This window comes from Cercospora beticola, chromosome 8, assembly GCF_033473495.1.
Source record: "Cercospora beticola chromosome 8, complete sequence".
Classification (NCBI taxonomy): Eukaryota; Fungi; Ascomycota; class Dothideomycetes; order Mycosphaerellales; family Mycosphaerellaceae; genus Cercospora; species Cercospora beticola.
The window spans coordinates 2249146-2274276 of record NC_088942.1 but is presented as its reverse complement, the minus strand read 5'-3'; the positions used below and the strand labels follow the sequence as shown (position 1 = coordinate 2274276).

The following is a 25131-nucleotide window of genomic DNA, read 5'->3' as shown; positions in this document are numbered from 1 at the left end:
GCTGCAACGCTCGCCAAGGAGCCTGACTCGAAGTGCTGTCTGTTATGCAAGGGCATGCAGCTGTTCTCCTTCGAGGCGCATCGTGTACACACATACGGCCGTCCCGTCGTAAGGACAGGCTTCAGCCTCATCAGTCCGATGAGCTTGTTGCCACCACAGCTTCCTGCATCTGGCACGGGTGGTCTGATCACGAGACGGATTTAGCAAATGGTTTCGGATGCTGTAGCATGTATCCTCATGTTGATCTCGCCACAGTCGATAACCGATAGTCAGTCGTTACTATACTCATTTCCGAAATTGCCAATGTAGGTTAAATCACAACGCATCGAGCGATCAATGTAAATTGAGCAAGGCGCGCTCTGCTTGGACACAGTTCATTTTCGGCAGTTGGCACATCATCACTGCACAGGAAAATATGGCATTTGTGAAGATGCGAGCTCGAGCGTCGGCACAAACTGGCCTCCAGAACGCCGATGTGGAGAAGCGACCGCTGAATAGCCACGAGGAACACGATTCAAGAATTGTCGTCAACGCTGCAAGACATCCCCTCGATACAACCAGAACGCGCAAGATCACGCTGCAGCTCGCTGAATCGCGACCGACATCCTCCTGCAGCCAAGCGATACACTGCGAGATTGACACAGCTGCAAGAAGCAGGGCCAAGGGTCGAAAAAATTCCATTTCCATGCAACACTTGACAAGCTACCACGGGATCTGAGAATGGCTCAAAACAGCAACCGCAGCAATCCCACCGCGGCAGTGACTGCACAACCGCCGGCCAGCAACAACGGCGAGGCAGCTGCAGAAGCCCAAAATCAGCAAACCCATCAAGATGCAGCAGACAGCTTCGTCGACAACATCACGGCCGCCATGCCACCCAGCATGGAAGAGAAACGGACCAAAACGGCCGACGAGCTGCTGGCCGAAATGAATCGCGTCCCGCTCTTCATGACCACGCTAGATGAGACGGACGGCGAAGGTGGCGAAAATGTCATGCTCGAGGCGATCAAAGCCCTCGCATACGAAGGTACCAAAGCCGAAGTAGCTACCAACTTCAGGGAGCAAGGTAACGAAACTGCTCGCGCGAAGAATTGGAAAGATGCGCGTGAATTCTACTCGAAAGCTATTGCTTCAGTGCAGGGCAAGGTCAAGTTGGTAGAAGCTCCTGAGAAGGACGATGATCCTGCTATTCCCTCCACGTCGTCGGCGTCAACGCCGAGGATTATAGACGTGACTGAACTTGACGATGCCGCGAAGAAAGGTACAGAAGAGCTCGATGAAGAAGCTGAGAAGGCCAAAGAGCGTGAGATTGAAGAAGCTTGTCTCGCCAATCGCGCACTCTGTAATCTCGAGTTGAGTAAGTCACACCAGCCTGTCTCTTCCTTGATTTCTTTCTTTACCACTACATCTCATATCACTCCCACGCGACTAACACCCGCCGCAGAAAACTACGGCCAATGCATCAAAGACTGCGCCTCCGCCCTCCGCCTCAACCCAAAAAACATCAAAGCCCTCTACCGCGCAGCCTCAGCCTGTCTAGCCTTGGACAAACTCCCCGAAGCCCTCGACGCAACCACCAAAGGCCTCAATCTCGACCCCTCCAACACTCCCCTCATAACCCTCAACAAAAAAATCACAACTCGTCAAGAATACCTCTCTCGCCTCGAAACCGAACGTCTCGCACGAGAAGAAAAACAACGAAAAGAATCCCTCACCCTCTCCACAGCACTCAAAGCACGGAACATCGTTCTCCGAGACAAGGCGGGAGAAGGGAGTAATGCACCACCCGAAATGGAAGACGCCGCAATCCACCTCTCCTCCCCTCTCAACCCTTCCTCAACCCTCACATTCCCAGTCCTATTCCTCTACCCTCTCGCCGCACAAACAGATTTCGTGAAAGCGTTCCAAGAAACCGAAACACTACTGCAACATCTCGAGTATCTTTTACCTGTACCTTGGGAGGAAGAAACAAATAAATCTTCAACTTCAACTACTGCAGAGAAGGAGTATGGAACTCCAGAAGCAGTAGAATGCTACATGGAAACCTCCTCCGGCGGACTAATCAAAGCTGGTAAAAAACTGGTTTTGGGGAAATTGCTAGGATCAGGAAAAATTGTGATCGTGGATGGGTTGGTGAGAGTTTTTGTTGTGCCGAAGAAGAGAGCGGGGGAGTGGATTGAGAAGTTCAAGGAGAGGAGGGGGAGGTCGTGAGGCAGTCAGTGCTGGAGGAGGAAAAATTGCGAGAGTTCGCTTTGCAGAACTGGCATTTGTCTTCACACAAAGGCGCTGCCAGCGATGAAATGCTCAACAGCGATGCAAGCATTCCCAAGGCGAACGCTTATCTCATCGTCTTCAGTGACTACTGGCTAAAGTACGATGGTACGAACTTACGAGGCTCATCTTCATCATCACCCCGCACAAACTTTAGGAGGCGGGAGTGAAGGGATCATAGAGCTACTCGATGACAAGGGAATCCCAATCTTTGACGCGATGCTTCGATCGTGTATCTCCGGTTCCTGGTCTACACTGCATCATGATAGTATAGACCCCTTCGGTACCTGCGTAAAATGTACAGTCGATCGTAGTTTAACGATCCGCATGGCCTATGCAAGGTGAAGCCTGGTGTCGTACGCCAAAGTTCAAACGAAGCCACAAATAGGCATGTCGTACGTGACCGTTCTGTGTATGACAAATTCACGTTTACTTTCACCTGCCAATCTTGTCCGCCGGGTAATTGATGCCAGCCTGTCGTCTCATGTCTTCCGTAACGTATAAGACGTTTCGCGAGATTGTCTCCAATTCTTGCAAGGCGGCCGTATCCTTCTCCTGTAGAATCCGCGCGAATTCCGCGGCCTCCTCTTCCATGTTCACATTGGGCTTCTCGACCCTCTTACAGGGACCTGCCAAGTCTTCCGTGGTCTTGGTATGAGGACTCCAAAGTTTCAAGCTATCAATGTCGGTTGTGAAGTTGATGGTGAGAGTTCCCTTCTCGCCATAGATTTCGCAAGGCGCGGTGCTCTGGTATGATTTGCTGTTGTTGATTTGCACGCCGAAATTATCGTACTGCAAGATTCCGACACCACCACCATCGACGCCGGTCCTGCAAATTGTCGGGATGTAGGATTGAGTTTTCGGCTTGCCGAAGAGCGCAACTGCAAATGTGACGGGATACACTCCGACATCGACGAGCGAGCCGCCTGAGAAGTCGAGGGAGAAGATGTTGGGCGTCTCTCCATTCAAGACGTTGTTGTATCTGCTGCTGTACGAGCAGTAGGAGAATGACGCTCCGTAAATGGGACCCAACTTCTTATCCTCATTGACGATCTTCCGCAACAGCTTGTAGTTCGCCTCTTGAATATGTCTGTAAGCCTCTATCAGGTACACGCCCTCCTCTTTTGCTATCCGGAAAAGGTCGTCCAGTTCTGCTGATGTGCTGGTTGCAGGCTTCTCAAGCACTACATGCTTCTTCGCTTTGAGCATCTGCTTCGCTTGCTCGTAGTGCAGGTTATTGGGCGAGGCAATGTAGACGACGTCGAGCTCCTGATCACCAGCGAGATCATCGAGGGAAGTGTACAGGTTGGAGCAGGCATATTTCGAAGCGAACTTCTCCGCCTGCTCTTTGGTGCGTGAGTATACGGCGTGCAATTGCCATTTCCCGGCCTTTTCTGCTGCTTTGATCCAGGAGTCGGTGATCCAATTGGTGCCAATGACGGCGTATCGAATGGCCATGATCTGCGGTCCTTAGGAAAGCTGGTGTGGTGCGTGGACACAAACAGTCGACGAGCTCAATGGTGACTTGAAAGTCTTCGAGCGATGGTGGGGCAGCTGGCAGCCACAGCTGACCGGGTGCTGAGGAAAATGCACTACTTACATTTGCTACACGCTGCAATGGAGATGTGTGTCTAGCAGAGCGCGTGGACGAAGGTCCCACAGGTCTATTCCCGTCCATGTCCTTGTCGGCGACATTGAGAGATGGGCGGCATGCTGCCTTCGCCTTCCCAATTGTGCAGGGATTATGGAGCTCACGAGGTTCATCGCCTCTCTCGGTGCTGGGCGTGCGTGGATGCGCCCCACGACGAGATCTTCCGGTCGTGTCGTCTGCCGCTGCAGTCGATTCGCAGCGGAGCCATCCCACACCACTGGCCGTGTCCTACCCTACCCACATGATGCCGCATCACCGTCTGCCCTCCGAGTCCCTCGACTCCATGCCGACCCGGCGACGTGTGCTGCTGTTCCGTGCGGTGCAGGGAGGAGCCTCATCATGTTCATGAGCTCCATGTTTGCGGGTAAGTCCACACTCCAGCACTGCGTCTGGCAGAACACACGGCCGGCGTGATGAGATGGCAGACGCGGGCCATGTCAATATCATTCGGAGCCAGATGCTCTGGCGATGGGGTGGAAGGAGCGTGCCTTCCACATCTCCCACAGCAGCCATGCGACTGTCTCATGGAAACGGACATGGCCCACACCGCACCCATCGACACCATCGTTCCGCCAATGAAGCCTGTCCGCCGCCATGGCTGACGCCGCCGCCGCCGCAACCCCGCCCCCTCCGTCGCCCAGGAGGCCGACGAGAGTGCCGTGGTTCGGGACAGCCACACGGCGCTGGTCACAACGCCACGGCAAGACGCGCTGTCCTGTTGACGCCGCCGATACGACAAGTGCTGACTCAACATCGATTATAGGCGTAGGGCTAAACATCACCGATCCAGATCGAGGTGAGTGAGTGCCGTGCCCGTCATCTGCATGAGCCTGCTCCTGCTCCAACGCCAAGTCGAAACTGATAAGCCATCAAGAACGAGATCCGCCACCTCGACCAACTCCCATTACTTTTCCGCAGAGACAATCCATTCCGAGCGATGCCTGGAACTCACCGTCCGCCCCTCCGAAAATCCAGCCTCTCTTTGCGAGGCTTCTGAAACCCTCGGACATCTCTGAAGACCACCTCAGTATCCTGAATGTGCACATCGAACCACAATGCGATCCCGAAGATCTATTGCCCCCAGCCCCTGATGGTATGTTGCATCTTCACTGATACGGCCGTTCCCCTTTGGGCGTTTCGCCCATCATGCCCACATAGACCAGAGTGCTGAAGGTTTGGCAGGGAGCTCGTACTACCCCCCGCTGACGCCGGAGCAAGCCATCAATGCTGCATCTTACGCAGACGCAACCAAGCTTAGCGCAGCTCCTGCTGCCAAACGCAAGGAATTCGATGACCGGCTTGCTGAGCTTCGCATCGACAACGATACCGGTATCCGGGTCATCACCAGGACCACCAAAGCTGGTAACAAACCTCGTCTTGCCTACATGCGCAAGTTCTGGGAAGGCCTGGAAAGCGTAGCACAGTACTGGGACACCAGTCTCGATCAATACTACGAAGGCCCCGTCGCGAAGCCTGATCACGATGGCGAGAAAGACGCCAAGCGGCTCCGGCTTGACAATACGCCCTCAATATTGAACCTGCAGACTGAGCTCGGGCAGACAAGCCATGTGGAAGCGAATGCCAAGTCAGAATTGAACAACGGACATGCAGACTCGGACGACGCGATTTCCGTAGCAGCATCAACGCCATTACCTCAAGAAGACCAAGACGAGCAACCTGAGATGCGCCTTCGATACAAAGGCCGACGAACTGCGGCAGGATGTGACATGCCAGATCAATTCCGTGCAGACATGGTAAAGGCATTCGTGGATGGGACGACATATCCATTCGGCACCCAAGTCGCACCACCTCGGCAGATGCCACTTCTGCGGATCAACAAGCTGAATGTGCCCGTGCGCCAAACAGCCGCCGTATATCGCAGGCCTCAAGATCGCACCAGGGCGCGAGGGGGTTTCCTAGAAGGTCCGGTCATGACTGTGCAGTGTCGCCCCGAAACAGACTTTGAAGCAGATAACCTCAATCCGAAGCAAAAGGGAGTCAAAGCTCGACTGGACTATATCCGGGAACTTGGTGGACTGCTACATCTAGCACAGGAGCGACGTCGAGAGGGAAGGGTCGCGCCGATCCCAGGAGATGGACAATGGTGGACATCAAAGCCACGATGGGGAGGCGGACCAGGAGGCGAAGTCGAGAAACAGGAGGTACGCCAGGCTTCACTCTGAGAGCAACAAGCAATCGCTAATTTCAGGCACAGGACGCTCACAACGAAGCCCTCGTCAAAGACGTCCTGCAGCTTGCAGAGAACATGAGGGCTAGTGCTTCCGTGCATCGCGAACCTGCAAGACGGCCCAAGAAGAAGACCCCAGCGATGCTGTGGAAAGAGCTCAGGCCTGGCAGCACGACATGGGATGTGAAGATGGGTTATGAAACGATTGGCAAGGATCCAAACTCTGAATACGATGAAGTGAGTTACCCCAGCCTTGCATTACCAAGTCGGAGATCTTTCCGACCTTGACCTTAGGGCAGCCTATACTTTACATGGTGTGATGAGTGCACGAGTATGTCTTGATGCTGATTAGTCGACGGCAGGTCTTCATGGTCTCTTCACTCAACCATCACATCTCCATCCTCAAATTAAAGGTGCACGGGGCATATCTCGACTACCTGGAAACAGAAAAAGTACCTGATCCGTCGGTTGATGAGAACTGGTCACGACCACTACTGCAACGAACCAAGTGGTATGACTTGTTGGATGTCGATGACCGTGTCGAGGCTTTCCGAACCCTGTGGGGTATTTCAAGCTATTTGTTTCGGGACATAGATAAGAAGAGCGACGACACGACAGGAGATCGTCCGACGAATGTGAACTCGTAGAAGAGAGCACGCGACGGCAGGAGGTGGGAAAGCGGCACCGGGACGCTGGTGGGCAACTTGATGATGCAGTTGGGCACGCTGTTTACCAGTGGTGAGAGAAAAGAAGACGATTGAGTGACGTGCCCGACAGATAGACCATTGCTCCGGGATCAATAAGCGAATGAACCTACGAAAGAGCAGAGTGGTTGCAACGTCTTGCACATTTCAGGTCGTACAGCCACCAGATGCTTTTTGTTGTACACGCTACCGACTGCCATCTAGGTCTATTTCTGACAAACAACTCCAAGCTCGATGAAAGCCTTTTCGAGAACGCCAGCCATGCCACGAGAGACTTCTTTCATATCCCTTCAAAACGCCCAGAAAAGCACACAACAACACTCTTCCTCTCTTCATCCCCTCATTCCCTCACCACCCTCAAGGCCCCACCTTAAACTTCATCCTAATCCCCATAGCCGCCAACTCCACATCCAAATACCTCAACACACCCGGCACAGCCACAGTAGTAACCTCATCACCCCCAAACCACTTCTCCCCCTTCCGATCAAACCAGCACAAACTCATAGGATCCTTCTCCGTCGCCTTTCTCGCACACCTCCTACATCTCACTCTCCCGCCTTCTCGTCTCATCCTCGATGTCAAGAACGAAGGATTCGAGCTTGGTAGGACGCTGAGGAATGATCCGCAAGCTTTGCAGATATTCGCCTTCGTGTAATCCGAGCAATTCATGAGTCGGTCCTGGAGCAAAAATGAGGTTCCGTGAGCGATGAGAGCATCACGTTCCATCTCTCCAACACGAATACCACCACCTTTCGCTCTTCCTTTGATAGGCTGCCCAGTAAGCGGCGTAACAGGCCCCGTAGTCCTAACCTGAAACTTATCATTAACCATATGCCTCAACCTCTGATAATAAACCACTCCAATATAAATATCCGCCGCAAGTTCCTGTCCCGTAATCCCCGAATACATCGGTTCATTCCCATAAAAATTATACCCAGCGCGTTTAAGTTGATGACCAAAATATTCTACAGCAGTAGAACCTTCTGCATCTTGGAATTTGAAGGGTGTGGAATCTTGTGCGAGGCCGTGGAGAGCGCCGGATTTGCCTGCTAAGGATTCGACGAACATGCCGATTGTCATTCGGGAGGGGAAAGCGTGAGGGTTGATGATTACGTCGGGTTGCATGCCGGATTCGGTGAAGGGCATGTCGATTGTGGGCCATTTTTGGGACATGACTCCTTTTTGGCCGTGGCGGGAGGAGAATTTGTCGCCGATTACGGGGGAACGGGGGATGCGGAGGCGGATGCTGATGGCCTGTAGAGTGAGGTTAGCAGGTGATGGTGTTGAGGGAACGGGAAGCAATTCTTACTTGGAAGGGCTCGCTGTTGCCGTTCTCATTGCCGATGATCTTCACCTCTTCAATGTACGCCTCTTCAGCGTCCTTGTATCGGTGGATGTGAGTGATGCCGTCTTTGTTCTCGTACTCGCCTGTGTGAGGATCTTTGACGACACTGTAATGCGCAGCAATTGCATCGCCTTCTCGCAACTTCGTCCCGACAGCAGGAAGACCATCGTCGTCGAGTGTTCCTCTCCATTGAGCTTTGATGAGCCCTGTAGGAGCAAAGCCGAACATCGACGTTGCTTGCGCTCCTCTGCGTTTGTTGTCCTCGTTCAGATCAACCTTCTTGACCTTGTAGATCGTTCCGTGTCCGAAACCTCGTTCGTGAGCTGATTTGTTGATGATCATAGCGTCGTCCATGTCGTAACCCGTGTATGAAATGACAGCTACCACTGCGTTGGTTCCATTGGGAAAGTTGTCCAGGCCATATTCATTGTGTTTAGGAGTTCGGACTACAGGAGTTTGACCAGTTTGAAGTCGATATGTCTTGTTGTCTGTGCGGTACTTGAGCGCTGTTCCAGGCGTTCCCATTGTCTGTTTACCCATTTGGCACTGGTACATGTTTCGCGGCGACTGGTTGAAGTTAGAGAAAGGTGTCTGATTTGCCACGATTGACAAGATGTTGGTCACATCAAATTCGACATGCGTAGAGTCTCCAGACACAACCTCAGGTTCCGTACACGCAATACTCATATATGGCTGCTCAAATGGCCCAACGCGATCCTCTTTCTCGAGCGGTAGGTACTTCACAGGTCGGATCATGCGCGCTGCCTCCGAGAACATGTAGATGCCAGGATATTGGCCACCCGTACTGAGTGGCACGTATCCGATCTCCAGATCCAGAGGCACATTGTGCGTGCCTTCAACTTTCCAGTACCGTAACGAATCTCGTATCGTCTCCGCCTGCTTCGGTGAGCAGTATCCGAGAATGCGCCCATTAAGCTGCACAGACACGCTGTCATTCGTTGAAGCTTCTGAGTATGGCGAGACGCCCAGTTGTGCGATCAACGCAGGAATATGTGATGTTTCTGCGCTCGATGTGGAGATCTTGCATTTATGTGCGAGATGGTTCAATAGGCCACAAGGAGATCCATCAGGAGTGTGTACCGGGCACAGGAAACCCCAACTCTCCGGCAGAAGCTTTCGCACAGTCGTTGTTTTCAGCTGAGCGAAGAAGCTACCTCTGTGCACCATGCGGAAATGACTGATGAATCGGTAGAAGTTGATCTTTTCTGCGACAACTGTGAAGCCACTCGTTTGTTGCAGATCCAGACCAGAAGGACTGACCAGGTTACCCGTTGACATGAAATAATCCAGCCCTTGTCCCAAGTTCTCGTTCGTTCTGCGGATTACTTTGTTCATGAAGTCTCGATCGAACTCTTTGCTGAGGAAAGAAGGATAGGAGTTCTGGGCACTCCACATCCGTAATTGAGCGCCGACGCTCGTCGTCAACCATTCTTCGATACGTTCCTTGACAATCATGCCGTATAGGAAGCCTGGGAGCAGAATTTCCTGATTCTGCACCGCGTCAGGGTTGTCCACTGCACACTCTCCTTCGACCAGCGCATACAGCTTTCGGGTCATAAAAAGCAGCATTCGAAATTTGTCCATGTCGTTTGATTCCGTCACATCGTACGACCCCAGATGTGGCAGCACGATTCTCCTCAGCAGTTCCGTTCCCACATCCTCATCAGACATATCTGCCGGAACACCCAGCACTGGCCGGAACTTCTCGCCCAGATATGCTCTGCATCGTGCTTTCGTGTGCATGTTATACACCTTGAAGGTTCGTAATAGCAGTTCCACGCGATCGATCACGAACTGCTTGTTGTCCATCTCTTTTCCACCAGCAGGCCCAACAATACCCTCAAAGATCTCTCGATCGTTGGTGTCCACCAGAGCCTTCATGACCATCACGGCAGGAATCAGATATTCATTCTTCCTCCACGAGAATCGAAATGTGAGAGCTCCATCATTCAGGTAGTGCAACACATTAGTCTGTGACGTCTGATCTGGTCGTACGGATCGTATTTGCACACCGAACTCTGAATATGTTGCCCCTCTGTTCTTGAACGAAGGTCTTGTAATTGCCATGGGGTAATTCCGTCTGTTTACGATCAACATTCGAATCAGCTTCTCAATGCCATTGACAATGAAGTAGCCTCCCAACTCTTCCGTCTCTTCTCGCTTGTTGACCAGCTCTTTCGGTGACAGTCCTTCAAGGTGACATCGATTCGATCGCAACATAATTGGCAGTGTCCCAAAATCGCGGACCGACTCTTTCCATGGCCCATCGTTGACTCGGTATTCTAATCGTCCTCGAAATCGTCCTCGGTATGTGGCGTGTCGTTCTCGGCATTCGACTGGCAGAATCTCCCGCTTGACAGTCTCGACTTTGTTGCTCGGGGGAAGCTGCGGCTTTTCGAGGAAGACGTTGGCGATGCGCAGCTGTAATCGATTTTTGGGCCCGTCGTCTTGAGGGTTGCCATCGAGGAAGGTTTTGGTGCCAATGTCCTTGAGGCCATGTTCCAGCTGGCCGGTAAAGATGGCGTTGAAGGAGTCGACGTGTGGTCGGATCACCTCTTGCAGTGCAGGATATGCGCTCTTGCCAGAGGGAGGATTTCTGAACAATTTCTCGCGCTTCAGAGTGTCGTACTCTTCCGACCACTGGCTGCGAGCCACGCTGTGTTGTGCCATGATTGCGCGGGGAGAAGAGGCAGCGTGGAATGATCACATGTGGCTTCGATCAGGCAGTCAACCCACGCAGAACGCCTCCAACTCCGTCGTCGCGAATGCAAAGATGGAACCCAGCACGAAGCTCGAGAACTTTTGACGAAAAGCTCACTTTAGCCGAACGCCGGGGGCGCGGGATGACGGGTCGGCTCTTGCCTAGCCGGCGATAGCGCATCTCAGCGCGGCGACACCTCGAAGTGGGAGAACAAAGTGGGCTGTGCGATGAGGTGGGCGTGTGTGCGTGCTTGCTTGCGAGCGCAGACGAGCAGAACTACGACCAGCTAACGGCCGGCAGACCTAACTACCGTTCCACTGCAGCGTGCATCTTTGGCCGCCAGGCATCCAAGCTCGTGCAGCTCTGCAGGACAGCCCGCCCGCGAGTCCCCCATCTGCACCTGACTACTATACTACGCACACGCAGAGACGGCGCGCCGCCATCATCGTTCCTACTGCTCGTTCATACTCCCACTGCCCCCTCGTCCCCACGCCGCCGCTGGTGTCGAAAGCATCACCAAGACGTCCATCCACCACGACGGTCCTTCTTCCTTAACCTTCCGATTTACCTCCTAGTGTCCTCGTGGCCCGTTCCACCCCGCTCTTCGAATTCTTTCTCATCCACTCAAGACAACGGTTCCTTGTCTCGCGATCGCCCTGCCGCCCTTCCACTCCTTCACTGGCTCAACTTCCGCACCGGACCCTAAAAGGCGAGCGCCAGAATTTCCACTCTGCGCCAAAGTCGAAAATCACCCGAAGACGTGCCCAGTATGGTGGGCATCTTCCGGCGCATCTATGATTGGCTGCTCAGTCTGTTCTGGTACGCTGGCCCCCCTCCCCACTGACCCGCCCCGCTGTGTCGTCGTTGTGTTGTTGGAGTTGGCGCCTTGCAGCCTGAACTACACCGCCCCCGATATCACGACAACACCAACGACATCGCCACCACCGCATCCTACCACTGGGCGCAAGCTGACATGAATCGCTTACTCGCTCCAGGGCCACGGAAATGGACATCACCATGATCGGGCTCCAGAACGCCGGCAAAACATCATTGCTGCGAGTCCTGGCGGTGAGCGCTCCTGAACTGCTCGTGTTTCGAGTGCGCTGCTAATGGCTGACGCGGTGGCACAGGGCGGCGAGTTCACGATAGAGTATGTGATCCTGTGCGACAGGGCAGGGGTTGTGCCGAGATCTATGTGTCGATGGAGGCGCATGTGATGCTGATACGGTGGCACAGCTCCATTCCAACTGTGGGATTCAACATGAAGCGGGTGCAGAAGGGCCATGTCACCCTGAAGTGGTATGTGTGCGCGTCTTGCTTTCGATGGTGGCTTGGTCGGCAACTTGCGCGCGTTGTGGTGGCAATGGGCGAGAGATGCTGACGGAACGCAGTTGGGATCTCGGCGGGCAGCCTCGATTTCGTTCGATGTGGGAGCGGTACTGTCGCGGGGTAAACGCCATCGTGTAAGTCGTCCGAAGGCGCGCATCGTCGGGAAGGACTGAACGTGTATCGCAGATTCATCGTCGACTCCGCCGATAAGGAAGCTCTCCCGGTAGCCAAAGAGGAACTCCACATACTACTGGACAAGCCGGCCATGGAAGGCATTCCTCTGCTCGTGCTTGGGAATAAATCGGACCTCTCTGGACACGCGACGGTGGACGAGCTGATCGCAGCATTGAATCTAAAGTCTGTCACGCACCGTGAAGTTAGCTGTTACGGCATCAGCGCAAAGGAAGAGACCAATCTGGATGCGGTTCTGCAATGGCTCATTGCGCGAGCGCAGAAGTGATGGTTGTTGTTACTGATTACGTTTGACCCACGAAACGTTACGGCCGCGATCCATACGAAGACCCCACGAAGATCATGGCTCCATCGACGACGACGGTGACGACACGAGTAGCTGTTTCTTAATCTGGATCATTTATCTTGTCGGCATAGAAGGCATAGGGATAGCGGCGCGAAGCTGCGAGCCAGCAATGGCACTTTTGAAGCAAAATGTTGCATCCTGAACTCATTGTATCTCATTTGTTTTGGTGGGACGGGATAGGGACTTTCGTTTGGTTCATCCATTCAAAACTGCGGAAGGGGCGAGATGTTGCGACTTCGAAGGATGGACGGGTGGTTTGGAGATTTGGTGTTCGATATCATGTGATGAATGAGGCATGCGAGACGGCCGAGAGACTTCCGTGGGCGGGACTGAGATAGCATAGGTATGCAGTCGAATCGGTCGAAGCTCCATGTATCGGTCCTCTACAGTTCCCACAGCTCTTCTGTTCGTCTCGAATCGCAGCAGAATTTCTTGTGACCCGTGCAGAAGTTTGGCGGATAGCTCATGGCATCCCTGCATCCAGGCGAGGCGTCGCGGGTAGCTCTTTGTCGGCGGCAAATGGCAGGCACGAGGACAGCGAGGAAAAGGTCGAGCAGAGAAATTGTGCGCACAAACGAGAGGGTTCGTGGTTGGCAGTCAAATAGTTCTCCCTAGCCCTCTCATTGACAACGCATCGTGCATGAAAGCGCCAGGATGCCAGGGTGAGCAGAAACGGAAGCTACGTCTAGCTTGCCGCGAGCCGCGGCAGGTGCGCTGGAACTCACGAAGCCGGGCCAAGCCAGCGTCACCAGCAGCAGCGCGGTGAAATTGCCAGCAGCATCACCAAACAACAACATCGTACTCATACACATGCAGTCGCGGACGCAAGCGCGAAAACAGAGGCATTCCAGCGCATTCCGCGCCGCCGTCGTGCAAAAAGCCGCGCAGACAGTCAGCCAAGGGTCACGTTTTGGCTGAGCCACACATCGGCTGACGATGGCAACGAGCATGATGGGCAGCGAGACGCCGCGTCATATATGCCCTCTAGTTCTCTGCTGCTGACCTTGATCTCTACACTCTGACATTCTTCCTCCACAGCATATCGCCAGTATGGACCTTCCACGTCTCACGAGTCGACAGGACAACAACAACGCCCGCGAGCTAGACGACGAGTGAGTACTGCCTTCCCCATCACCCGACCCGCCCAGAGCCCGAACGAAGTCTTGGCCGATGGCTTGTCGCGCCTGATCCTGGTGGGCCGGAGCGTTGCTGCGCCTTTCGTTTGGTGGTCCTTCGCGACCATTCCACGCGAGTGCGCGGCATCAGTCCATCCAAGCATCTACAGCAACATAACTGCACGCCTCCCCCTCTTGCTGGCGTTCTTGTCACTATTCACATACACCTGGGCATCTCTGTCTGCTGTCCTCCAGCTCTGCCCCGGTCCCTGTTCCGCACAGCAACCACAGCCACGCCTGAGCTTGAGAGCCACTGCTGACCAGCATGTCAAGCTGCTACGTTAACGCGTTTGGCAGCGTTCGATGCTACGACAGCGCCTGGGACAGCTGGGTGCGATGGCTCGTCCTCGCCCTCATTATTGTCGCCGCTTTCCTGCTGTTCTTCGCATTTAGGTAAGCCAACATCGCAAACTTGGCCGCTTTGCGACCATAAGCTGACATCCGTCGCAGCTGCATCTCCGCCCGTCGCCGTCGCAAGCTGGGCCATAATCCGTACAGAGGAACGGGCTGGGCGCTAGGACGAACACCGCCTGGGCATGCGCCTGCGCAGTACACGAATCAGCAGCCATACTACCAGAATGCACAGCCATACTACGGAAACTCACAACCATACTACAACAACAGCAACAACCCTCCGCCTGCGTACACGCCTCCGCCGAACAACAGCCAATACGGACAGCAAAACCACAATGGACCATACGGCAACGATGTGGAGCTGCAGCAGCCGTCTTCGACGTACGGCGGATACAGGAATCAAGAGGCGGGCGTGTACGAGCCACCGAAGGGCCCTCCCCCGGTTGTGAGGTAATAGATGGAGGAGAAGAATTGTCGCGAGGTGCAGATTGTGGGAAAGGAAACTGGATTTTGCAAGATGCGTGAAAGATACCATGATATGGTCTTGGGTGGCACAATACCTTGTACAGAAGTTTACGAACGATATGATAGGCGCTTGTTATGAACACAAAATCAACCTCATATTGCGACAGAAATATGCTGTCGTACTGCTCCATATTTGGCACAACATCACGGAGAGCACAAGACTGTGGCGACGATGGAGTGGATGTGCTACATCCACTCTACGATCAACCAGCCCGGTGACAGATTGCGTTCCGCGGCTATCAGCCACGATGTATCGCACCCAATCTCAAGATTTCAGCAAGAGCATGGCAGGAACCAGAGGGTAGTTCACATCCATCTGCCAACCTTCCCAGCTGCGCTCGACTGTCGAACATCAGAGCTTCACATTGGTGAAACAGAGCCCTGCCTCCATAGTACCTCTTCATTCGTCTCTCCTTGTGTGCCCTAACGAATAGTTGTTCCGAGACCGAATTCTCGCATTCAATGGAACCACACGTCATATTCTGGATTCCTGCTCAGATGTACCCCGCGTGCTCGCAGCACAAAAATTGTTTCGCACCAAGCACCAAGCACGAATAGCCCCGCTGCAGGATCAGTAAACTGAGCATGTGGGCGAAAGTTTGTAAGCAAAGGATCTCCATCATGATGTAACGGATATTTCAGATTGACAGATCGTCTGTGGTTCATGTTTCTGTCTGGAACATTGAGTTCTCTTCCAAGTTGACTATTTCGACCACATCGTTCTAGAAGTTGAAACTTCATAATTTGCCACACTAATTGAAGTCCAGACGGCTCACACTGAAGCAGCTTCGAAACTTCATTTTCAAGATGGCTAGCTCACTCCCAAGCACGATGAAGGCGATCAAGATCACGGAGAAGAATACTGCTGAGATTCGAGAAGTGCCTCTGCCAAAGCTGAGGGATGACTACATGCTCGTCAAAGTCGAAGCCGTAGCATTGAATCCAACAGATTGGTAGGAGATATTGCAGGAAATATCGACACGTGGAGGCTCATGATCTCGAACAGGAAACACATCTACAAAATCGGCAAAGGAGGAGAGACTGTTGGTGTTGATTTATGTACGCTCTCTCCACCATCGACCTCCTATCTCATTCTGAAGACCAGTGGTTAATTGATTTCAACCTTCCAGGCGGCACCATCATCGAAATCGGCCCCAAAGTAACAAAACCCTGGACCAAAAACTCCCGCATCGCAACCTTCGTCCACGGCGGCAACACCTCCCAACACGAAGACGGAGCCTTCGCCGAATACGCCATGGTAAAAGGCGACCTAGGAATCTCCCCTCCAGATTCCATGTCTTCCTTCGAAGCCGCAACTCTCGGAGCAGGAGTCATAACTTGCGGTCAAGCCCTGTACCAATCCCTCGGTCTCCCCTTACCCAACGACACCTCGGACAAAAAGGAAAGTTTCGCAGGAACGTTCGTTTTAATCTACGGAGCCAGCACCGCAACAGGAACACTAGCAATCCAATACGCCAACCTCTCCGGCGCACGCGTAATAGCAACATCTTCACCCCAAAACTTCTCCCTCCTAAAATCTCTCGGAGCAGAAGAAGTCTTCTCATACAAAGATCCCGAATGCGCGGCAAAAATCCGTCAATACACAAACGACTCTCTTCAAATAGTCCTCGACTGCATTTCCGAAAATAATTCCCCTCAAATCTGCGAAGAAAGTATTTCTTCCGCTAAAGGTGGAGCAATCTCTTATCTCCTTCGAGCTCAACATTCGAGAGAAGATGTGGAGAATAAGCATACGTTGGGTTATACTGTTGTGGGAGAAGCGTTTGAGAAAATGGGGCATTCGTTTGCTGCGAAGCCGGAGGATTTTGAGTTTTCGAAGAAGTTTTGTGAGTTGACGGAGGGGTTGTTGAAGGAGGGGAAGTTGGTGCCGCATCCGCAGGAGAAGAATTTGGGTGGAAAGGGGTTGGAGGGTGTGTTGCATGGGGTAGAGGAGTTGAGGCAAGGTAGGGTGAGTGGGAAGAAACTGGTTTATGCGACTGGAGAGTGATTTCAAGATCCAAAGGAGATGGGTGCGAAGAGATGAGTAGAGGGAGCAAAGCGGTCAGACTTTGCACTTGAGTAGTGATTTGAAACATCGAGAATCGTGGGCCATTGCCATTTTGATACTACTGTTTCTCTATAAGTTTCTGGTTCTGTGTCCCTTCTCTGTTTGTCAAGGATTAAGCCATTGGACTCGTGAGACTGATTGTGAAATCCCAGTGGTGCCTGAATTCATCGCAAACTGGACAACAATTCTTGCACCTGCAGCTTGCTGTCATGGCGCACGCTGTTTGTGCCTCGATAACAACGCTGCCAGAGGGTTCTATCACCTCTGTAGCGTATATCGGCAACCAGTTCGAGGCTAGTCGCATGGGATCCCATATTCATTCAGTTCGTGTAATGATTGATTGGTTTGAAATGCATTCCGGTAGCTAGGCTGCGTAGATATCTCTACTGTGCGGCTCCGTTCATCGCAAATCTCAAGTTTCCGTTCGATGTCACGCATGACAGACAGGTTCGAAGCCATTTCTGAAGAGAACTCTGGTCCGTTTCAAGGCACATTCTCATGGCGCAGTGTGGTTCAGCGCGCTAACGTATGATGGATGTGTTGCGAGGGGCATTCTTCGAAGAACAGCTCTGTTCAGCCTTTGTTGTCTTGCTCCGCACTCCCAGCATGATCCAGAGGCTCTCCAATCGGCTCGTGTTGACCAAGTCGAGTATCCTCATTGACATTTCGTGCCATCACAGCGCCCACGATCAGAATCAGAAGTGCAACAGTCTGTGGTACGACCTGCAATGCCGCTCGATAGGTCAGGCTGCCGAAGATCTGATCAAGGTCCGGGGCATCATCCCAAGCCGTGACGACTTCGTAGACGTAGCGTAGCCCGAGGAAAGGTAGAACAAGAAGGACAGACCAGATCAGCGACGAGGAGCTTCCTTTTGAGTGATGCCACCAAAGTCCAAAAGTCGCAAAGCAGAGTGTCAGGAACAGCACTGAGAGTAGGAAAGCCCCGGATTGGAGAAGAGGCCGAGCGAAGGCAGGAGCACCTCCTTGGCCCAGCAGAAGCTCGCCAGCTAGGATTTGACCCAGTGCAAATATCCCGATGAGGTGGAATGCGTTCAGCAACCATTGCGCCGTCGTCTGGTTCTTCTCGACATTGGCAACTCGCGTAGTGGTGAACCATTCGTGGAGCACTGCTGCTGTGCCAACCATGAGCGGTGACAGTGCGATAGACGCCAGAACTGGGGCGAAAAACGGCGGAGCAGTCGCTTGCCCGACGCCTGCTATGATTCCATAGCCGGCGAGTTGAAGAAGAACAAATATGGTGAGGTGGATCCAAGCTTGAAGGCCGCGTTTCTTATGCTTGTAGAATATGTATGCGATTGGAAACAGGGCGAGGACATAGACGACCAGGATGATGCAGGACAGCGTCCAGAGGGAGGGGGCGGTCCAGGTTGTGTTGATCATGCTGCTCAGTCAGCTGAATTGGATGTCAATTGAGTGGAGGACAAGTAGAAGAGTGCGCTTTAGTAGAAATCGCCGGAGACGTCGTCAGCAGTCACGACCACGAGGCAGTTTCCTACCTTTCTGCAGTGACGCCTGGCCTCAGTTTAGACAGTGGAGGCATCCGCCTCAGCCATTGTCGATGGCGAATCATGATTGTCAGCAACGGCAGAAGCCCTGCTAGTGCGCAGTTATCGATTGTCTGCTTCGAAGATTCTGGCGGTGCACGTCCGTACAGTTTCCAAAAACATCTCGGCGAAACTGCGCTGCAGAGACGCAGTGCGGAGGCGTTGACGTATCGTAATCAACTGGCACGTTTGCGACAACGTAAGTGACGAGCTGCGTCTCATGTGATGGTTGGCGTTGCTCAGCAAGGGACTTGTCACCGTCGACCGCAACAACGAGCAGCTCCGAATGTATGATTGTCGCAGCAAAGAGGAAGTCCGGAAGGAAACGACGTGATACCAGGGTCGGAGGACGGAGCTTTTTGAGTTGCCGGCTCGGCTCGCGGCACAAAACCAGGGTCACAGCTGCCGTATCGATATCGAAAATGTTAGACTCCAACACCGCTATCACCTCCCACACGGATCTCCACCACCACCGCCACAATGCCCAAATCCGCGCGCAAAGGCAGCGTCAATGGCGTCTCGAAACCCGATCCGTATGCTGGCGCGGCCGCGCGCAAGGCAAAGTCCTCCGCAACAGCGAACAACATCTTCAAGATGAACACAGACATCGGTCAACATATTCTGAAGAACCCGGGTGTCGCGCAGGCGATCGTCGACAAGGCCGATGTGAAACAGTCTGATATCGTGCTGGAAGTCGGTCCGGGAACAGGCAATTTGACAACACGAATCCTGGAGAAGGCGAAGAAAGTGATTGCGGTGGAGCAAGATCCTCGCATGGCTGCAGAATTGACCAAGCGATTTCAAGGGACACCAGCTGCGAAGAAACTCGAACTCATATTGGGAGATGTGATCAAGATGCCGGAGTTGCCGTACTTCGACGTCTGCATATCGAACACGCCCTACCAGATTTCTTCTCCGCTCACATTCAAACTCTTAGCCACGAGTCCGAGTCCGAGGAGTTGCGTGCTCATGTTTCAGCGCGAATTCGCTATGCGTCTGTTCGCGAAACCCGGTGATAAGCTATACAGCAGGCTGTCAGTGAACTGCCAAATGTGGTCGAAAGTAGATCATGTCATGAAGGTAGGGAGGAACAACTTCAATCCACCGCCTCAGGTCGAGTCGAATGTCGTGAGGATATCGCCAAAGAACCCGAGGCCGCAAATCAGCTACGACGAGTGGGATGGCCTGCTGCGCATTTGCTTCGTGAGGAAGAACAAGGTGCTGCGAAGTGGATTTCTGGGAACCACGAGTGTCATGGAAATGCTTACGTCAAACTACCGCACATTCTGCTCACAGAATGGCATCGAGCTGGAAGATGGGCCAGTCGATGGTGCGGAAGATATGGACATGGATGGCGGTGCTGAGGAAGATGAAGAGATGGATGGGCTCATGGAGGTGGACGATGACGAAGATGTGCCGGACTTCTTCAAAGAAGAGATGGATCGGAGATCAAAGAAGACAGCGGAGAATCCCAACCGCAAAAAGAAGGGCAAAGTTGCTGAGTTGGTTCGCAGCAAGGTGAAAAAGGTGCTGGAAGATAACGACCTTGCGGACAAGCGTGCTCGCATGTGCGACGAGGGCGACTTCCTGCGCTTGCTTTACGGGTTTAACAGCGAGAACATTCACTTTGCCTAGAATGCGCTTTGGCACTCGTCAAAAGTGGAGCGGAAGCTCTCATTCGAGACTGGACGCAGCCCGAGATACTCGGCGCAAGCTCTTTCGTGCTCAATCATGGCTCATCTGTTGCTGCTATGGCGCAGTCCCCGGTTCTCGATCTGATTGCCAGAAAGACGACACTGCACTGCAATCCAAATACCACCTAGCCAATCAGTGCACAGGGCTACACGAATGATCGTCTTGCCTGCTCGGACGACATAGACGAGCGGAGCTGCTTCGTGCGGGAGTACTTCAACGTTGAAGATAGTGTGAAGCATGGCATCTCCTTCCACGGTGCTTATTGCCGCAAAAGAGGGCGCTGTCTACTATCTGCCCAGAAAAGCTCGAAGCTCGATGTTTCTAAACATACACATCACTCGAAGAGCGCGATTACAAAGTCTTGGCTGGATGAACGATCAAACAGGTCAACAAGGGCGGTATATGAGCCAAAGACCCGACCATCTGGATCAACAGGCTTTTGCGGATGCTGCAGAGAAGCCGCCAATTTCACAGCACTGCGCGACAGCGAAGCCAATGTCCAGCTACTGGACTCATGGCATGGCGATAGAGCTCACGCGACACATGTCAAGTGCCAATATAGACGATGATCGATGAAGAAACCTTTTCTTTTTATCACCCATATCTCTGTTCAAGGCAGATCATAGGTGACATTGTCAAGCGTGATTGAAGCACGTCGGATTCTGCAATTGGATCATTTCGGCGAGTGGCTTACGACGCGCTCATCTGTCGGTTGTTTACTGTCGAGCGACGCCCTGGCGTTAATGCTGACAACAAAATCAAGCAAGACGTGCCGTTGCGACTGCCGAGCTTCTTAGACTTCCAAGCCTCTCCACAAGACCGGCATCGGGCCACTCATAGAGCCACTGGCGCACTCACAAAAAACTGCACTTGAACAACTTTCTCTCGTCATCCCTGAAGCGGACTTGAAAAGATAATACTGAATACAGAAGCATGACATCCGATCCCGCGATCAAGATTATCGGCTCCGGCGTGGGAGGCTTGGCCACAGCGCTCCAACTTCACGCTCATGGCTTTCGGAACATCGACTTGTATGAAGCATCAACACAACTGCTTTCACTAGGCGTGGGAATCAATGTTCAACCCTCTGCTGTCCTGATCCTACGGAACTTGGGGCTTTTACCAGCGTTGCAGCACACAGGAGTGGAGACCAAAGAGCTAAACTACTACGATCGATTCGGCAATCCCATCATAAGCGAGCCACGCGGAAAATATGCCGGATATCAAGTACCCCAGTTCAGCATACACCGCGGTAACCTGCAGATGCTTCTGCTTGATGCAGTGAAGGAACGACTTGGAGAAGATCGAATTCATCTTAATCACTGCTTGGAGAGTTTTGAAAACACAGCTACTTCGAAACCTGTCAGGTTACGATTCATTCAGAAGAAGACGGGAACTCCTGCTACTAATGCAGAAGTTGAGGCAGATATCGTCATTGCAGCTGATGGTATCAATTCAAAAGTTCGAAGCATTCTATATCCCAAGGAAGGACCTCCACACTTTTCTGGACGAATCCTATGGCGAGGCTACCTTGAACGAGAACCATTTCTGACTTCGGCGAGCATGATCTGGTCAGGACATGCGAATCAGAAGTTTATTGCTTATCCGATCATAAATTATCACGATCAAGCTGGATCGAAGTCTATGGTCAACTGGATCGCTGAGCTGAGAGTGCGGGACGAGAATGATCCTGATACGACGCCACCGGTGAAGTCGGGAGATTGGCTGATGTCTGTGCCTAAGAAACGATTCGCTGGAGAATTCAAGGACTGGACGTTTGGGTTCTTGAACGTGCCGGAGTTGATTGAGAAGACGGAGAAGGTCTTTGAGTACCCGATGTGCGATCGAGATCCGGTGGATAGATGGTCGTTCGGGAGATTAACGTTGCTGGGCGATTCTGCTCACAGCATGTACCCGATTGGAAGCAATGGAGCATCACAAGCCATCTTAGATGCAGCCTCTTTGACAAGCCACCTGCTTAGCTGGAGATCTGGCAAGATCGCAGATATCCCGGCAGCGTTAAAAGCTTACCAAGACGAACGCTTACCGATTACTGCGAAGATTATCATGGCCAATCGTGGGAATGGGCCTGATCATGTCATGCAGGTGGCGTATGAGCGAGCTCCGGATGGATTCAAGCACATCAACGACATCATACCTCAGGACGAGCTGGAAGGCATTGGGCTGGCATACAAAGCGATTGCTGGTTTCGAGATTGAGAAAGTCAATGAAGCTGCTGTTCAGACTGAGGGAACAGCAGAAAAGCTTGGATTGACCCCTCCGAAAGCGTGGACGACCGGTCATACGAATGGAACGAGTGGAACGACAAATGATCCTAACAATCGCCAATGATTCAAAATTGCTTCCGAAAACACCCATCAAATGCATTGTACATACCAAAAGCTCTGCTGGCATTTGCCCAGATGCTGCACACTTCCCGCGACATGCTTGGACTGCTTGCGTTGGCGCACATCAACGATCGTCTCTAAGCTCAGCGTGCCAATTCTCTACGCCGTTTCGTTCCATAGCCGTCCTTTCTCATTCCTCATAGACATGCCCTATACTGTATGCGCCAAGCCCAAACAATCCATACGAGGCTCCCCAGCACAGCCAAGCAAGATCAAATTTCGGGGATGCTGACAGGCTTACAAAACTTCTGAACCTGGCCGCAAACTACCAGGATAACTTAACGAGGATAGACATGTGTTATGCTAGGGACCATGTCCGATTAGTGAACGATCCATGTCCAAGTTAAAAGCATGCGGAACGACGCATTTCTTTTCCTACTGTACGCTGCTGCTGTTGTTGCACCGCATCACTGTCGCCGTCGCCGTCAATCGCCGCTTACCGTATTCGCTCGTTTTCTCGGACTGACTGACACGATCGTTATACAGTCGATTACGGAGTATAGTCAAGCTCTCGTAAAGCACATCCAATTCTCCAGCTCGGCTAGCCGATCAGACCCGTCAGCATGAAATCCTCAATCCAGCAAGCTCTCCTCCTAGCCGGCTTGTTCGCCGGCACGAATGCTCTAAAGCTCCAAATCGGCTCCAACTACGACGAAGGCGTAAAAGTCAACACCCTAAGCAAAACCTCCAACGCGACAGGCGGAACAGGCAGCGTAGCCGCAAACGGAAACTTGGACGGTTTCGGTGATGTCGGAATAGGTTGCGGGATCAATTGGACGAAGAATGTGTCTTATGGCGGTACGTTAATCCCTTCTCCCCCTTCCCTTGATCCATCATCCCCTCATTCTCCATCTTTCACGATTAATTGTTGTCAAAAGCGAGATCTAACGACCCATATAGGTGGCCTAACAGGCGGATCCTCCGACTTCGGTCTCGGCGGAGGCTTCAACATCACACAAAACCAACTGAACGTTTCCGCGGGAATTGGAATTGATCCTGCGAATGCGAGTGCGAATTTCGTGTTGTCTGCGACGAAAGATGGGAAGTTTGAGTTTGTGTTTGATGCTTCGAGTGAGACGGTTTGTACGAATGAGAGGAAGGATGGGAGGTTTGTGGTTAGTTGTACGTCGGTTGCATGACGTGATGTGATGCGATGTGGAGTTGATGCAATGGGACGATGGGAAGGGTTTGGAAGTTTAGATGATGGTATGTTCTTCGTAATTCATTTCGTTGAATGTCAATTTGATTCTTTGCCTTTTTTTTTTTTGTGCTCATGATGAGTCGTATTGAATCCTCGTTCCTGGTTTCTCTAGTTTTATTATTTTACATTGCAAGCATTGCTCCATCATATTCCTCACACATAATTATCATTCATTATCCTTCATCATCTGTGATCGTTCTTCTTATCATTTTCTTTGCTTCTCCTAGCTTTCGTCCTCAAGCACCAGGGCGTCGCAATCGGTATGGATGCTATGACAGCCCCATACGTCAAATCATGACATTGGAGAGCTATGCAGGTCCACAGCGAGCACACCTCCTAGCTGCATCCCATATAAGCCAGCTGCGTTGGTGGCGTTTTATGCGGAGTGCAGTTTGCCGAAACCAACCACAGGAAGAACCAAACGGAGCTTCCCGGTTAGGCCCCCCCTCTCCTCTCGCTTCTGCAGAGCAGGATGCGCCTGGTGCAGGAATGGTTTTTTGGGAGCACATAGGCGACGCGATGAATCGCTGACCTGTTCGTCGCGTTGGAGTCGAGTCGTGATGATATCACACTGCGTTGTTGCTGTGGGTGTCTTTGACACTGACATCGTACGTCGCTCAAACCACAACACCTTGATGCAAAACTGGCTGTCCAGTAACCGACAACTCAGGCGTAGGCTTCGGAGCCAAAGGATCAAAAGTCGCCTCTTCCAATTCAGGATGTGTCTGTCGCAACCCGGAGTCCTCTTCAGTCGTAGCGACAGTAATCAAAGGATTGCTGACTGGGAAATCTTTCTCTTCGTAAACAGTCCAAGTGCCTTTCAATTTAAGTTGAGCGTCCTTGAAGCGTTGAGCAGATTGTTTTTGAATCCATTCCGCTGCATCGACTGTGTAGTGTGGTCGGAGAGACATTGTGGTGATGAAGACGACAGCTACGAGCATGAGGGCTAGGAGTGGTGCGAGACCGCGTTTTCCTCTGATCGGGCTGCGGGAGCGGCGTGGTGTCCAGGATTGTCGCTCCATTGAGGCTTTTTCAGAGAGTAGCCCTGGGCTACCTGGGATGGTAGGTGAAGGTGGTGCTGATCCCCATGAAGACATTGTTGCGTTGCTCTTGTGTGGTGTTGATGGATGTCAGAATGATGTGGCAAGGTGCTATGCAAAGAGCACGACGCGATTGTTGGCGAGGATGTTGAGAGATGAGCTCAAGATGATCAGAATTAGCGCTTCTACAGCGACAGATATGATCGAATGCTCGTCCGCGCTATGAAGGATAATTCCATCATCACAGGCCATAGATCAATTTACAAAGACCTTTTGCGATTGGCTTGTTCGGAGAACTCCACCTTTTCTCCAACATCTCCAGACTCAGTTTCCACGCCGTCATGGCCAGGTA

The 25131-nt window shown here is 52.4% G+C and overlaps 12 protein-coding genes across 12 annotated transcripts; 8 read left to right on the top strand and 4 right to left on the bottom strand.

The window, feature by feature from the left end:
- Positions 1–720: 720 nt before the first annotated feature.
- On the top strand, positions 721–2211 carry RHO25_012138 (uncharacterized protein; the record flags this gene model as incomplete). Its single annotated transcript, XM_023603542.2, has 2 exons — positions 721–1357; positions 1445–2211. The coding sequence occupies 2 exons, from the start codon at positions 721–723 to the stop codon at positions 2209–2211; spliced, it is 1404 nt and encodes a 467-aa protein (XP_023454314.1).
- Positions 2212–2706: 495 nt separating this feature from the next.
- Positions 2707–3729, bottom strand: RHO25_012137 (uncharacterized protein; the record flags this gene model as incomplete). Its single annotated transcript, XM_023603541.2, has 1 exon — positions 2707–3729. One exon carries the CDS (start codon positions 3727–3729, stop codon positions 2707–2709), a length of 1023 nt encoding a protein of 340 aa, XP_023454291.1.
- Positions 3730–4261: 532 nt separating this feature from the next.
- RHO25_012136 (uncharacterized protein) lies at positions 4262–6757 on the top strand (the record flags this gene model as incomplete). The annotated part of the gene is made up of 6 exons (XM_023603540.2): positions 4262–4286; positions 4686–4718; positions 4797–5015; positions 5105–6084; positions 6138–6347; positions 6473–6757. The coding sequence occupies 6 exons, from the start codon at positions 4262–4264 to the stop codon at positions 6755–6757; spliced, it is 1752 nt and encodes a 583-aa protein (XP_023454581.1).
- Positions 6758–7171: 414 nt separating this feature from the next.
- On the bottom strand, positions 7172–10850 carry ACR2 (DNA-directed RNA polymerase I subunit RPA2; the record flags this gene model as incomplete). The annotated part of the gene is made up of 2 exons (XM_023603539.2): positions 7172–8068; positions 8124–10850. The coding sequence occupies 2 exons, from the start codon at positions 10848–10850 to the stop codon at positions 7172–7174; spliced, it is 3624 nt and encodes a 1207-aa protein (XP_023454582.1).
- An 800-nt stretch (positions 10851–11650) lies between these two features.
- RHO25_012134 (uncharacterized protein) lies at positions 11651–12670 on the top strand (the record flags this gene model as incomplete). Its single annotated transcript, XM_023603538.2, has 6 exons — positions 11651–11700; positions 11877–11949; positions 12012–12031; positions 12118–12180; positions 12273–12344; positions 12397–12670. The coding sequence occupies 6 exons, from the start codon at positions 11651–11653 to the stop codon at positions 12668–12670; spliced, it is 552 nt and encodes a 183-aa protein (XP_023454583.1).
- Positions 12671–13798: 1128 nt separating this feature from the next.
- On the top strand, positions 13799–14731 carry RHO25_012133 (uncharacterized protein; the record flags this gene model as incomplete). The annotated part of the gene is made up of 3 exons (XM_023603537.2): positions 13799–13860; positions 14197–14316; positions 14374–14731. 3 exons carry the CDS (start codon positions 13799–13801, stop codon positions 14729–14731), a joined length of 540 nt encoding a protein of 179 aa, XP_023454584.2.
- Positions 14732–15609: 878 nt separating this feature from the next.
- Positions 15610–16810, top strand: RHO25_012132 (uncharacterized protein; the record flags this gene model as incomplete). The annotated part of the gene is made up of 3 exons (XM_023603535.2): positions 15610–15755; positions 15809–15861; positions 15933–16810. The coding sequence occupies 3 exons, from the start codon at positions 15610–15612 to the stop codon at positions 16808–16810; spliced, it is 1077 nt and encodes a 358-aa protein (XP_023454580.1).
- A 633-nt stretch (positions 16811–17443) lies between these two features.
- On the bottom strand, positions 17444–18271 carry RHO25_012131 (uncharacterized protein; the record flags this gene model as incomplete). The annotated part of the gene is made up of 1 exon (XM_023603534.2): positions 17444–18271. One exon carries the CDS (start codon positions 18269–18271, stop codon positions 17444–17446), a length of 828 nt encoding a protein of 275 aa, XP_023454288.1.
- A 644-nt stretch (positions 18272–18915) lies between these two features.
- RHO25_012130 (uncharacterized protein) lies at positions 18916–20070 on the top strand (the record flags this gene model as incomplete). Its single annotated transcript, XM_023603533.2, has 1 exon — positions 18916–20070. The coding sequence occupies one exon, from the start codon at positions 18916–18918 to the stop codon at positions 20068–20070; it is 1155 nt and encodes a 384-aa protein (XP_023454289.1).
- Positions 20071–21063: 993 nt separating this feature from the next.
- On the top strand, positions 21064–22482 carry RHO25_012129 (uncharacterized protein; the record flags this gene model as incomplete). The annotated part of the gene is made up of 1 exon (XM_023603532.2): positions 21064–22482. One exon carries the CDS (start codon positions 21064–21066, stop codon positions 22480–22482), a length of 1419 nt encoding a protein of 472 aa, XP_023454853.1.
- A 619-nt stretch (positions 22483–23101) lies between these two features.
- RHO25_012128 (uncharacterized protein) lies at positions 23102–23677 on the top strand (the record flags this gene model as incomplete). The annotated part of the gene is made up of 2 exons (XM_023603531.2): positions 23102–23336; positions 23439–23677. The coding sequence occupies 2 exons, from the start codon at positions 23102–23104 to the stop codon at positions 23675–23677; spliced, it is 474 nt and encodes a 157-aa protein (XP_023454201.1).
- A 679-nt stretch (positions 23678–24356) lies between these two features.
- Positions 24357–24836, bottom strand: RHO25_012127 (uncharacterized protein; the record flags this gene model as incomplete). Its single annotated transcript, XM_023603530.2, has 1 exon — positions 24357–24836. The coding sequence occupies one exon, from the start codon at positions 24834–24836 to the stop codon at positions 24357–24359; it is 480 nt and encodes a 159-aa protein (XP_023454923.1).
- Positions 24837–25131: the final 295 nt, after the last annotated feature.